Source organism: Copidosoma floridanum, unplaced genomic scaffold, assembly GCF_036245765.1.
Source record: "Copidosoma floridanum isolate Cflo_tuat_1 unplaced genomic scaffold, Cflo_Japanese_pri ptg000014l, whole genome shotgun sequence".
NCBI classification, from domain to species: domain Eukaryota; kingdom Metazoa; phylum Arthropoda; class Insecta; order Hymenoptera; family Encyrtidae; genus Copidosoma; species Copidosoma floridanum.
The window spans coordinates 10,080,879-10,094,500 of NW_028321891.1; the positions used below are offsets into that span (position 1 = coordinate 10,080,879).

At 42.4% G+C, this 13,622-nt stretch overlaps 1 protein-coding gene across 1 annotated transcript in view; it reads left to right on the forward strand.

The window, feature by feature from the left end:
* The window catches only part of LOC106635848 (uncharacterized), a 148,337-nt gene that overhangs the window by 113,174 nt on the left and 21,541 nt on the right, over positions 1 to 13,622 (forward strand). The window contains exon 3 of the mRNA XM_089592059.1: positions 13,341 to 13,485. Within this exon, the coding sequence (XP_089448185.1) occupies positions 13,341 to 13,485 (145 nt within the window). The remainder of the gene's footprint in view (positions 1 to 13,340; positions 13,486 to 13,622) is intronic.

Consider the following 13,622-nt stretch of genomic DNA (forward strand, 5'->3'; position numbering starts at 1 on the left):
CCACCGATCGATCGGTAAACTTGCTGATGTCACCTTTTTATTTCACCACGCATACGTTAGTGAAGCTCGCACCTTTCGTCCGATCAGAGTGAATTAATCAGTAAAATGGGAAAAATTTCTTTATCTTGATTTTTATTAAAAAGAAGTACAACTTTATTTCCGCTATTCGTCCAATACACGGGAAAAGACAAAAATACCGCGTTGCCTCGTTCGTGCGTAAGAATAAATATACTCGCATCGAATAATAATACAAGGGGTATAGGATAAACACGGAAGTTGAGCAATGATTGGGATGAAATTCACATTCCGTACCCTTTGCGCCCCTCATACTTCCGATAACTATGCGAGCGTCTATTTTAATAAGCGAATTCCCGGAATGGAGAATAGAAAAAAACGTAGGTGAAAAAAAAAGGAAGGCTTGTTCATCTCCATTGTTTTCTCTCTCTTCTATTTTCCAGGTGTATACACAAACACTCATCTTTCCATATCGCTTTTTTATACATGTGTGAGGCAGTGTATAGGCTTGCATACACCCCCACATTTTCATTCCAGCGGACCCCCCTCCCTCGGGCGGAGACAGCGCATGTACAATGGACCCGTAGATTTTTCTCCATTTCCGCAAAATAACCAAGCACAGGTGGTATTGCGTTTCGATGCTCCCTGTCCTTACTCTGCATATTTTTTTTCTTCCTTTCCAGACCACCTTTCATCCATTTCCACTGCGTATTTTCCTTTCCACGCATACTGCGGTGCTTTGTACTCGACGTCGACGCTTGAGGAGGAGACGGGAATTCGATTGCTCGCGTACGGGACTCTGATCGGGTAATTTTCTTTGTCCCCTCCTCTCCTCTCATCCGTATACACATGCGTATACGGGTATAACGTATATAACCCGTGGCATTCGTACACCCCCACGAAGATAAACTAACCGTACTGCTCCGGCGATACGTAAACTCGCTTGTCGTGGTATTTCTGCTTTTGCTGCCATTGTTGTCGCGTTCTCTCAATTACTTTCCTTTCTCGTGGAACACAGCTGGCCATCAGAATTTTTTGTTTATTTTTAAAACGAATCCACTTCCATGTGCAACGCGTCTTGTTTCATTACATTTTTTACTTTCCAATCGGATGTTATTTTATAATGTTTTATTTAGCCTAAAAGAGTCGGCACACCAGTCGACAAAATGCTGTTTCAAATAAAAGTGGTTGCATTTTTTGGGGGTACCGACCCTGCACAGTAAAATAGGATAGTTTCAACAGAATAGTTACAACATTTCGACGAGTCTTAAGTTAAAAACAATTGTAAACGATTTATCGGAAGGGAGAATCGAATTTGGCAATATTTTATGGTCACGCACAAAATGAGAGACGAAATCCAAGTGGTGAACGCGCATTATTTTTTATGATGCACTTCACTTTTAGGCGTGAATCGTGACAATGTCACGCACCACTTTAAGATGTAAGGAAAAAAAAAAATGGCAAAATATGGGCACAATTGTGTGGTCACGTAAAAAAAATTTCTCCAAGCTCGCAAAACATTAAAAAAAACCTCGTTTGGACCGTATTTACGGGCGTGCCATTTTTCAGCATGAATGTAAAGCCGTACACGCCGTTTCGAACGAGAGAAACGTTTCGCGCGCGCCTTTTGCCCTGGCTAAATACGTCGTAACGTTCAATACCCCCTCGACACTCGACATTTATAACGCGCATGGATACGCAGTGCAATTCCACGACTCGCGAAACGCGTGCTTTGGTGCTGAATGTAAAAAAAAAAAAAAAAAAAAAGTGTAAAGTTACGAAGGCTCCAAGTACCCCTTGGCTTTTTTAACGAAAACGCTAGTGTATGTTTTTTTTTCGTTTTTTTTTCTCAACACCTTGACTGAAGCACTTTTTTCATTGCGTGCTATTTTTCGCTGAATAAGCTCCCCACGTTGTGTGTTGCGTAATCGTTATCGGTATGTTTTTTTTTTCACGGCAATGTTCACAAGTACACGCTGTGTACGACTTTCTCTTCAACGAAATTTTAAAGGTGACCGATTGCGTCGTTTCCTCCATGTTTCACCTATTTATCTGACGTACCTAAACTTTTCATAAGATAAACTTGAGAAACTAATTAAATTTTGTGAAAATGAAGCATCTTTTTTCAGCTCTTAACTATCCCTTGCAAAGTCATAACAAAAACAAAAATAAATAAAATATACAATCTTCGTAATGTCTGTTGAAAAAAAAAAGTTTACAAAAAAAAGAAAAATGATGGGGGCAACAAGAACACAATAGTTAATTTACAGAGCTGTCATAATTCGGAGTCTCCGTATTTTTTTCCTCGCTGCTACCCCCGGGCTTCCTAAGTGGTTTTTTCCATTATTCAGTCCGCGAATTCTCGTTGTCTTCTTCTTTCAACATTTCGTTTTTTTTTTTCCTCGTCCAGTTTCTCTGTTTCTTCACCAGAGCGGCAACAAAGCCACGGATACTTCCTTATGAATAATTAAAGTCTTCCTGCCCCACGTACAGTAGCGTATGTATACGTATACAAAACAAGTGGGAAACGCAAAATTGCAAACTCAAAGCCCTCAGGCGCCAACTAAATGCTTGCGCACGAACATCAAATACTTTTGATGCACAAAAACTTGCCGGCAGGAGTTGTGCATATATTTCATCGAACCCATGCAAATACATCGCACAATCCATTGTCAAGGATGAAACGAATAAATGGGCAAAAAGTTTAGCGAACGGCTAATCGGCCGATGAACTGCAAATAAAGCACCGCTGGCCGCCTAAAGCTCCCAATTGGAGGCGTCCTTGAGTGCATCTCGTGTCGCGCAAACATTACGACTATTGAAAACTCCCAGGAGTCGAAATCACCGGCCGTGTTCTAGAGTTGTAGTAAAACGGCATTGAAAAAAGGCAAAGACGAGCCAAGGGATATGGGGTGAAAAAAAGCCGATGGTACGAGTAGCTTCCGCAGGCGCTACGAGCTCCCGACCCGAAGAAGAACCGAGCTACCGCGTGCACCGCAGGAAAGACGCGGGACTAGGTTTCCGAGGTGTTATGCGATGGGGGGGGGGGATTTTCCTTCCTCTCTCGATGAGCTAGTTTTTGCAATTTCCAACGAGAGCTGCGGCCCGTCGAAATATGCAGTATAAACCAAAGCCCCCAGGAAACGCGGTCGCCTCACCGCGACTTGAAGGGTTCCCCTGCTGTAGACGGGAATCGAGTTTTCCCTCCCGCTTCATTTCCCGTCGCACGCCTATGTCTTTCTCTTACTTTGCTTCCTTCATTCGCACGCGTGTGTATAAATATAATTACTCAAAATCGCCAAGCGGGTTATCAAAGTAAACCCGACCCTACCCAATGACGTGTGTGTGTGTCACAACGTCAGGGGTAGGAGAAACAGGACTTTTGAAAGACAAGAGCCAGGGTGTGTATTAATTTTCGCGTCGCAAGCGCCACATATAGTGGCTGTATGTATGCGCATACGAGGGAAGTGGCGGAAGCTTTGCGCGGAATGACTAAAAAATGAGAGGAGGAAATAATGGGCTCGGAAACGAGTGAATTTTTATGGGAGAAATATGAGGGCGCGGGAGCAGCGCCGTGGAAGAAGCGTATGCATGTATAGTACAGTCGAGACGTTATACTGCACGGGGCGCGGAGAAAGTTGAGCAGAGTGGCCGAGGAACGGGATTGCGCGTCTTTCTCCCTGTTTTTCTTCATTCTTTTTTTTTTTTTTTTTTTTTTTTTTTTCACGGACTTTCCCGTCTTTTAGTGCTTATTTTCTTGTTTTTGGGTTCTTGGTACGGACCAGAAGTTATAAATCCAACTTTCGCATCCAGCATAAGTATTTGTTTATCAAGGCAGCTTTCAAGGACTCTGGCTCCGGCTAATCCAAACTCCAAGTTTATTGCTAAATCTACTCTCCGTTTTTCTCTTGGTTGATTTCTTTAAATGGCGCGCGATTTAAGGGATACGGATAAGGAGGGAGAAAAAGGTGTTTAAAAAAACGCTTAATCAAGAAAATTGTGAAATCATCCTGCGTCCCGTAGCGCCAAGGACTGGGGCTTCTAACGACCGGCCGTTAATAGCGAATTTGCAATTATCACCGCCACTTGGACTAATTTCCATCCCGACGGAGTTTCGTCGACTACCGAGAGCTCTGTCTTTCTCGCTCTCTCCCTCTGTCAAGGACACGCTTTTTCCGGTGCTTTTACTTTTGGAGCTTTTGTTTTCGCCAACTTTGACGTGTACGCGCCTTTCGAGTACTCGCGAGCAAACTGCGCTGCTTTGTTGATGATCAACTTTTTTTTCTTTCACTGCAATATTATGAAAGTAGAATGTTGTGGTTGCTTCACCAAAACATTGGACGGTGAAGAAAAAATACGATTATTCAATTGAATGATGATGAAGGAGAAAACATTATTTTAAAATAAATCAATAGATGCCATGTCGATATTTATCTACATTTAAAGTGAAGACGTACCTGCTAGTCCTATGTACTTGTAGTACAAAAAAAAAAAAAGCTAACATTTGATCAAAAGCTTCTTGCAAGTTGTCGAGGATGTCTCGGTGTGAAGCTTTAAACGCAGGCCAAAGGACGAGGGCGGGGAAGTAGTAAAACTTCAACATCCTTAACTTTCAAAATTTATTCAAATTGAAGTAATTACGAGCCTTTTCTTTCGGGATCATGAAGATAGTCGTCCCTCCCCCGTCCCATTCAAAGTCGAAACTCTCTCTCTCTCTCTCTCTCTCTCTGACATCTACCTAATTGAATCCAAAGTCAATCATATCTTGCGCTGAAATTTGTCTAATGGAAAGTTTTTCCGCGCCCTTCTTTTTCATTCAAATGCACCGTGAGAGGGACAAAGAGGGCCATAATTACTCGAACATAAACTTTGCTAAACGAATGCAAATGAAGAGCGAAGAAACGCGCTTTGTACGGTGGGTCGTCTTGGTTTCCTCGGCTCCAAAGGGCATCAAAGTTGGCTAAACGCTGTGGAAAAAAGTCCATCGGAAAACGCAACTCCGCCAGCGCGAGTGCGAAAATTTAATCAATGGACGGAACACCCCGTATACTCTTATCCTTGCTACCTGGAAAATTTTAGTGCCAACCTGGTGCAAAGGACTCGATCGATTAATCAAAACACCTCTAAAAGGTCTCTCCTCCATCGGGGCAACAGCAAACTTTACCGCAGTTTTCTCGAGCACATTTTTTTTGTTCCTCCCCGAGCTGCAGCAGTAAATGTTTCACTGTTCTCTTTTCGAATAGTTGTTGCTCTTCGGGGGTAGGGAAGTTGCGTGTGGTATTTACTTACTTTGGGGGAATTCCGTTTTTACGCACTAATCGGCGGATCTTTTCTGCTCAGCGGAGAATGGGCTTGTTCGTTGGTTGCTTTCAGGGCAGGGAAGAAGGAGAAGAAGCTCTGAGGGTCGAAAGTTGAGAGATTCCAGTCGCTGTACATTTATTGTATACATTTCGGTGCGGACTGCACGCGCAGGTATATACACTTTTAATGTTTGGTTATTGTTTTCAGGAGAAATAGCTGTAGTGCGTACTTTCACGAGTTCGGAGAGCTTTTTTGTTTGTGTTTTCCTCGAATGCTGGAAAATCAGCTAAATTATACATACATTGTGTAGAGACGCGTTAAAGTGAATAAATACATTCACAGATTTCCCATCGGCTGCTCTTCGACTATGCGTTTCCTTTTAATTTGTGACGAATCCAGCCCGAGCCGCCGTTCACATTGAAAAATCCAGCCCAAGGGCCAACTTTGTCACTTTTAAAACTTTGTAATCACTTTATCATCGCGACACTGGGAAGGTGGGGAGGAAGGGGGGGAAAAAAAGTGTCGAACGAGAGGGACGCGAAAGGAAAAAAAGGTGAACTTTGCGAAAGTGGACCAGCAGCAGTTTTCATTACGTTCAAGTATATTTTAACGCTCGAGTCGCCCGCGTAATGAAGACGAAAGGGCCGAGGCGGGCACGCGATATATAGAGTACAGCGTGGAGAGTGACGTGGTTATATTATACTTACTTTGCAAGAAAACGCAAGGACTTACGTGGACGGCAAACACGAGGAGTAAACGGGGCCCGATGTATGCCGATGGAAGGTATCCCCCTTTTTCATTCTGGACCAAGTTTCTTGTGCACACCCACGCACGCGGACACAATCATTTTTATTAGCGAAAAAAGAAAAACTTTGTACGGCAGCGAAAGCGCAAAAAGGACGACGCGAGAGGCAAAGGAAAAAAGTAAAACGACTAGCCGTCGGCAAGTATACGGTGTAGGTTGGAAAAAGTTAAATGTATGTGTATACGTGCACGTAGAATCAAGGCGCGAGGGAGAGAAAATACCTATAGGAGCGGGGGGAGGGAGAAATGAAAAGCGTGCCCCAACGCGGTCCACCGAGATTTCGATTCCGGAGATTGGAAGTACAACTCTGCTGCTCTCCGTTTTTTTTTTTTTTTTTTGCCCCTTGGTCCTTTGCAGTCCTTCTTCCTCCCTATACTGCTGCTGCTTCGTCTTTGTCTTTGTCGCGCCAGTCAAAGTCGCTCGAGGGACTTTGCACCTGATCGCCGCTTCCCGATCACGTCTCCTTGACTCTCTCGCCTCCTCTGCACCTCCTCCTCCCCCCCCCGCTTTGTCAGCCTTCCCTTTGCTGTCTCTTTGCTGCCTTGGCGTGGCTTTTTACTTCTCCTTTTTTTTAATGGTAGGTACATTTCTCCGTTTCGATGTTTCATATTTTACGGAGGACGGGGCAAATGGTGCATTACTTCTCGAGTTCTTGGAATCCTTTCACATCCTTGGAGTTCATCCCAACAGCATCATTAAAACCAAGTGTTTTACGTTTCAACGCGAAACTCAAATTTTCATCTCCAATAATTTGTGAATAAAAGAAAAAAAAAAAAAAAGTCCTTCAATTCCGCATATACCCGTGTGTATACAAAACTCGCATTTATCTTTACATCCTTTCCTATCGCACCCTATACTCCTTGTAAAATATATATAACACGTGTACGCGCATTCACCTCTTTTTTTTTCCAGATGCAAGACCCCCACATCAGATATGCATCGACTGTGTGCATACTTGTGCATACAGCGGCAGAGGGTAGGACGGAGTAGGGGTGGGTGGGTGGGAGTTAAAAAGCAAAATATTTATCTATACCCATACATATAAACGCGTACGTGTATACTTACCAAGCCAAGCAGGTATAGTCCGCAGGATCAAATAATCGTCGAAATTTCACCATCTTTCGCTCGACTCGCCTTTCCTCCCCTCCTTTTTAGTCATACGATCACGTGGGGGTGGGAAAAAAGAAATAGTAAGGATTAATGTTGAATGGACGGAACGTGTCCATCGGTTTATACTCCTTCTTCCTCGTTTGGGAAATTATTTTCTCTCACTTGTGCAGCGTGGCCTTTGCGCACTTGGGCGCATTCCGCCGCTCGAATCAACAAATCACCCCAAAACACTCGAGAGAAAACAAAGGAGGAGATAATACGAATACATGTAACACAATATATCATCCGCGCCAAATACACGGCACCCACTCGCTCTTGCGCGTCTCCTCTGCATGGGTGCCCTTAATTTTCTCACTCTCGCCAGCATGTATATCCAAGGACGAGGACTGGTCTATAGCCTGCGCGTGTATTTGCCCCCGCCCTTCCCTTGCTTTGGTCAATGAGCAGCTATCGGTATCAATGCGGGAGACAAAGGGCCCAAAACTCGCTACAAACTTCATGGCACAGCCTTCCGTTTAATTAAATCCTTCCACGCAAGGGAATGCGTACAAAGACGACCGGCGCTGGACGAGGGGCTTGAAAAGCCATTTTTTTTGCTCCCTCTCTCGGTCTCGCGAGCCCGCAGCCGCTTTTATCCATTCGCTTTACGATCGAGCGCCGGTGTCTTAATTAATGCGTTTTATTCGGGGGGCTTTCGCCGATCCTTTTCCGAGCCCGCGTTTTGGCGATGCCCACGCGCAACGAGATCGCGTACCATGCACTGTTTGCATACATCTTTCCTTTGTCGCAAACGGGTCGAGATGCGTGTATGTATATATAATATACATTCTTTGATGAAATATGTATGCCATGGATTTTTCTTTCGATACGACTCCGTCCGTGGGGCTTTTTGAAATTGAAATTGCTTTTGGGAGGGTTTGTGCGTGTACGTGTAGAAAACGATGTTCCTGCATATATATGCCCTTTGCATCACTCAAATTTGTACGTAGTCAAATATATGGATAAAAAAAAAAACAAGTAGGGGGTAGCTCGTGGAAATCGTAATGAAATTTTACTTTTGCAAAGTTCACTTACTAAGAAAACCATCATTAAATGTGTATTTTTATTTTTGCAAATGAATATTAAACATTATTTAGTGAACGATTTTCAATAAATAATAATAATAATTATTACTATGATGACGGAAATTTTAAAAATAATGTACGATTGACTTACACTCGATTAAATTGGTTTTGCATTAATGTACATTTAATAAAGGACTCTTAATAATTTATGTTGAGATATTGACATCGAAATTTCAATGAGCACGTGGAAAGACGAATAAAATAATCCATGAATTGGTTATACTTGTAGAAATTAATTTTCACAACGCAATATTAATAAATGATTGCCGTAATCGTAATAAGCATGTACGAAAATTATTAAAATAATGTGCTAGAGCATTTAATAAATAAATATAAAAATTTGATTTCTGCAGGTTACTGCAGGTTAATGGTAATAATTACTGTAATGCTTTTTCGTGACTAGTTTTTAGGATCAATTTTCAATCAACACCAAAAATGTACATATTTAACGCGCTTAAACCTTTAAAAAGAAAAGAAAAAGAAGAAAAAAAGGTAACAAGCACCAATCCTCGTATTCAACTTCACGCGTACCTTTTTTTTCACCCACAGCTCCGACCTCTCCCTTCTCTCTCGTAAAGTATACCCATGCACGTGGATATACCGGACTTTTCTGTAACCCCATTTTCACTTGCAACGAACGAAAGAGCAAGAGAGGGTGAAAAAAAGGGAAAACTCGCGTACCAAAAAAAAAAAAAAAAAAAAAAAAAGCCCCGCGCGCTAATCGAAACTGTTATCGAGTACCTGTAAAATTCACGAGTGCACTCCAGAGCTTGTCACTCCTTCGAAGTAAATATTGCAACGTTAGCCAGAGCCAGAGGGCCGTATATTTTTGCTACCAAAATATCATAACACACAGAGAAAGAGAGAGAGAGGGGGGAGGGGGGATCTCCATGGATGATGCCAATGCACGCGCGAGCGTGGAAATTCGAGATTCCGATGACTGCTGCCGACTCCCTCCACCCAATCTCTTCGACAGCGCGCACATATCAAAAGCGTCCTCGGATCTATCAACGTCCGGTGCAGTATACGTCGCGATGGGAGCGCGTACATATATATATATACATACGAAGTGAGGGTGTAGGAGAACAGGAGCGATATGTATCCGGCGCAGCGACATTGTGAAAAACGTCGAGTGATATCAGCCGAGCTGGCGCTGAGCTCTAAACTTCATCCGCAACCTCTCTATAATATATATATATATATATATATATATATATATATATATATATATATATGATATATACACATATCCCATCCCACGGTATAGCAGGGGCAGGATCGATCAATTAACTTTACTCGGTATATACGCCAGTGGGTTCGTCGGTGGGTAGTAGCTTCCTCATCCCCCCCATTTGATGAATGAGGGAAAGAAAGAGACAGAGGACAGCCTGTGGAGGTGCAGGTGCTTCGTGCAAACGTGTCCATATCATTTAATTATTGCTGTCGATAGAAAGGGTTATTTTATTTATTCCGATGACCAATTGCAGTTTCGAAAATTGCAAGTAAGTACCGACTAATGCAAGTAAAAGAAGGAAATAGTCATATTTTAACGGCCCTGTACAATAAGGCTTTTTTAGAGGAGCGTTTTACGTATAGTCAAATTAAAAGTTAACCGGTTTTTGGGGAGAGGGGAGCAAAAAAAAACAAAAGGGATCGTTAAAAAGTTAGCGCTCGTGTACCGTTGAAGAAAAAATAATATGGTTGCCACGTTGAAAACTAAACGAGCGTCAAACTGTAAAACTTTCTTTTTGCGACCAACAGTTCACATAAAGTGGGTTGGGCTGGCGATTTTTTCAATGACGATTGCGAGGACCGAGCAACAGGTTGCTCGAAACTTTCGATTCGTAATTTTCGCTCTTCCTTATCCTCCTCTCTCGTTTCTATAATTCGTTCGAGTACATACGAGTACGTAGCGAATCAGCGACTTTTGCCGTACTATCGCGCAAACGATAACCAAACGCGTTCCCACCCTTCATTTTGCTGGACAAAAAGTGCTCGCGTCAAAAAACTGGAAATCGTAGTGATTACCTAGGTGATACGTGAGCGTCGGCCACTGGAATGGCACAAAACAGTAAGCGGCAAGGACGGGAAAAATAAACGAAAAAATGTTCTCACATAGCATATAGTTCGGTGAAACATCTTTTTCTTCCATTCCCCCCGCGTCCCATAGAGACAGTCCCCGATGCATTTCGGTTCTCCAGCCAGTTTCTTTCCTCCTTCATTTCTCCCTTTACCCCCTGCAGCCGCGGTGGCTGGCGCGCCTGTCCAACGGGCGCGCGTCCATTCATTCTCGGTGAAACGCGGGCTATACTACATGATAACGTCACGTTGCGATGGCGAAGGATTTATCCGGGGGATTCTGGCGGAGAGCAAGAGAGAGATGGAGCTCGGGATGATGGAGGTATAAGAGAGGAACGGAGAAGGCCGCTCTCGGATAAACAGAGAGGACGAGCTGTTTTGCATGATAAGAGGGAAGTAGAGAGAGGGAGCGGGTGGAGAAAATATTTTTTTTTTTTTCTTTTCAATACAGATAAAAAGAGGATGCTGATCGAAGAGCGTAAAACAAAGTCCAGAAAGGATACGGCAGGAGATTATACCACAAGGGGAGGAAACATTTTTTTTTTTTTTTTTTTTTTTTTTTTTTTTTTTTTTTTTCAAATACAATATACATTTTTGCGTGCGTGCGTGATTCGTGCATCAACGTTAAAAAGGAAAATTGAAATTCGGTGCATTGTTGAAAAATAATAATTGACGCAGTTGTAAAATAGGGGAATGAAAAAAAAAAAAAAAAAAAAAAAAAAAGCTTAAACACGTATGTGTATATATTATATGTAGGCTTGTATCGAACGAGGAAACGAGGGACGGTAAAAAAAGAGGATCAGAAGGATATGGAGAACAATAGGTGGCTGGAAGGGAAGGGTGTAGGAATGGAGGGGTGGGGGTGAACGAGGGATATAGAGGGTGAGAGGAAGGAAAGAGGAAAACGCTGTTCGCGCACTTGTACGGGGGCGTTCGTGCGGCTGCCAATCGCACGGGTTGATCCTCGCGTTCGGCACTTGCTGCGACGAGAAACGAATGGCTCTCTCTTTTTCTCTCCTCGGCGTTATTCTTTCGTTTCCTCTGCGATTTTTCTGCTTCGCGGCATTGACGATCCTACGGACTGTTTGCTCCGCGTTTTTCCTATCGAATACGAATATACCTACGCACGCACACGCGTGGTTTAACCAAATGATTTCGGGGCCCGCACGTTGTATGTGCACCTTTTTTGGATGGATTTCGTTGTTGTTGTTTGTTTGGTTTTATTTTCCCGTACGGAAAATTGAACGAGTTTTGGGATCAAAGCCACGCGGGGGAAATTTACCTAGAAATACATATATACATATGTACCTACGCACAAGGAAAGATTGGAAATCTTGTCGGATTTGTTGAGCACGTTGTTCGAGAGAAATAACCACACATCGAAATTTCTATTTCTGACTATTGGGAGAACTTTTGGAAAAGATATGTATAACTTTTTTAAATGGCTTACCATTAGATTTTCTTATGAACTAATCCGCAGGAATGATTTTTTTGAGATACTATGACTTGGGGTTTTGTATTTTTTAGATTTTGTATCAGAAATTCTCCCCTAACAACCTCAAAGTGAAAAAAAAGCTGCAACTTTTTTAATAAACCTTACGTTTCATCTTTAGGTGCATGGCTCTTCGACTAACGCTTTTTTGGATCAGGCACTAACCACGAGGTCGTAAAAAAATTTCAAATTGATAATTTTATATTTTAGATTTTATAAAAAAAAAAAAAAAAAAAAAAAAAAGATTTTCAATACAACCCTAGTTCACCTCGTTTTTACATTAAAGACACCATGAGGATGTTATGAGGATCCACAGTACTGTCCAGCAGGTTTTTCTTTACTAAAAAAGTATTCCAAACACTTTTACATTTTTTTGACAATAAAATTTTTGCATTTCAAATATTATTATTATCATAATTGTGCTACAGCTACAATTGTTTCCGATTAGTTTTCACGCTGCTGAACGATACATCATCGCAAACATTACTCGCTTATGCACACCTCAAAAGTATCTGAAGAAAGAAAGAAAAAAATCACTATCCAAGCTGTTTTGAGCTGCAGTACGAAGTCGGAAAAACTTTCTTCATTTCTGAATCTATCAATCACCCCTCGAGGAGAGAAACAAAAAGAGCAGTGGTCGGCTTGCTCGGGCAAAAAAAATAACATTTATTTTTGTCAAAAGACTGCAAAAGTCTCGGCAACCTTTTCTCCGTCCGTTCGTCGATACCGAAGCCAAGTCGCACCACCAGCTCTACTGTGAGTGGTAAAGACGAACCCCTCCTCTTACCCTTACCCTCTTCTTCTCCTGCTCTCACTTTCTTTTTTTTTTTTTTTTTTTTTTTTCTGTAAACTTGGCTAAAGCCATAAGAACAAAGTTCTCCGGTTTCTTTCGCTCCGGGCTCCCCTGTCTTTTCCCTCCTACCTTTTTTGTACTCTGCTTTCCCGCTCTTTCTTCCCTTTTTTTTTTTTTTTTTTTTCTTTTGTTTTTTTCTTCATGCCTCCCCTCAAGTTCAAGAACCCAAGCGGGCGGCGCTCGTTAAAGGATCGCTTATTAATTGCGGCCGATTTTACTTTTTCATTTAAAAAGCCATCCCTACCTGCTGGTTACCCCCCGAGTGAGCGAGCCTCCGCTCGTTAAGGTTGCGAGCATTTTTCAAACGAAAAATTTTTCGTCAGCTAAGCGGGGGAGTAAAAAAAAAAAAAAAAAAAAAATATAGAGAGTCGACAGGAATGGTCGCGCTCGAAGGTAATTAAGGACCAAATGTGTTTACCGAAAAGTTGGCGTGTGCACGCAAAGTACAGCTGATCCCAAAGGAAATTAATCATATACGATTTCAAGGGAGAGCGTAAAATTTTTGTCGCTTTGGTACAAGTGGCGATGATCATTCGTTATGTTCTTTTTTCCTCTGTTTCAGACTTGGGCTGCGAGTTTCCGGCTCAATGGAGGGGAAACTGGTTCCAATCGGGCGAGAACACCCTGATCGCGATCAACGGCACGCGCCTCTCGCACAAGGGCGAATGCGTCAAGAAGAACAACGACATGTTCATCATTTACGACAAGTGAGATGCAACCCACGCTCAGCTTACGTTTTTTTTACACCCTTTTTTTCTTCACGCCTCGTCTTATTATAGTGCACCCTAATTGTGTCTTACCTGGATAAACGAGGTAAAAAAAAAAAAAAAAAAGCTTCACAATA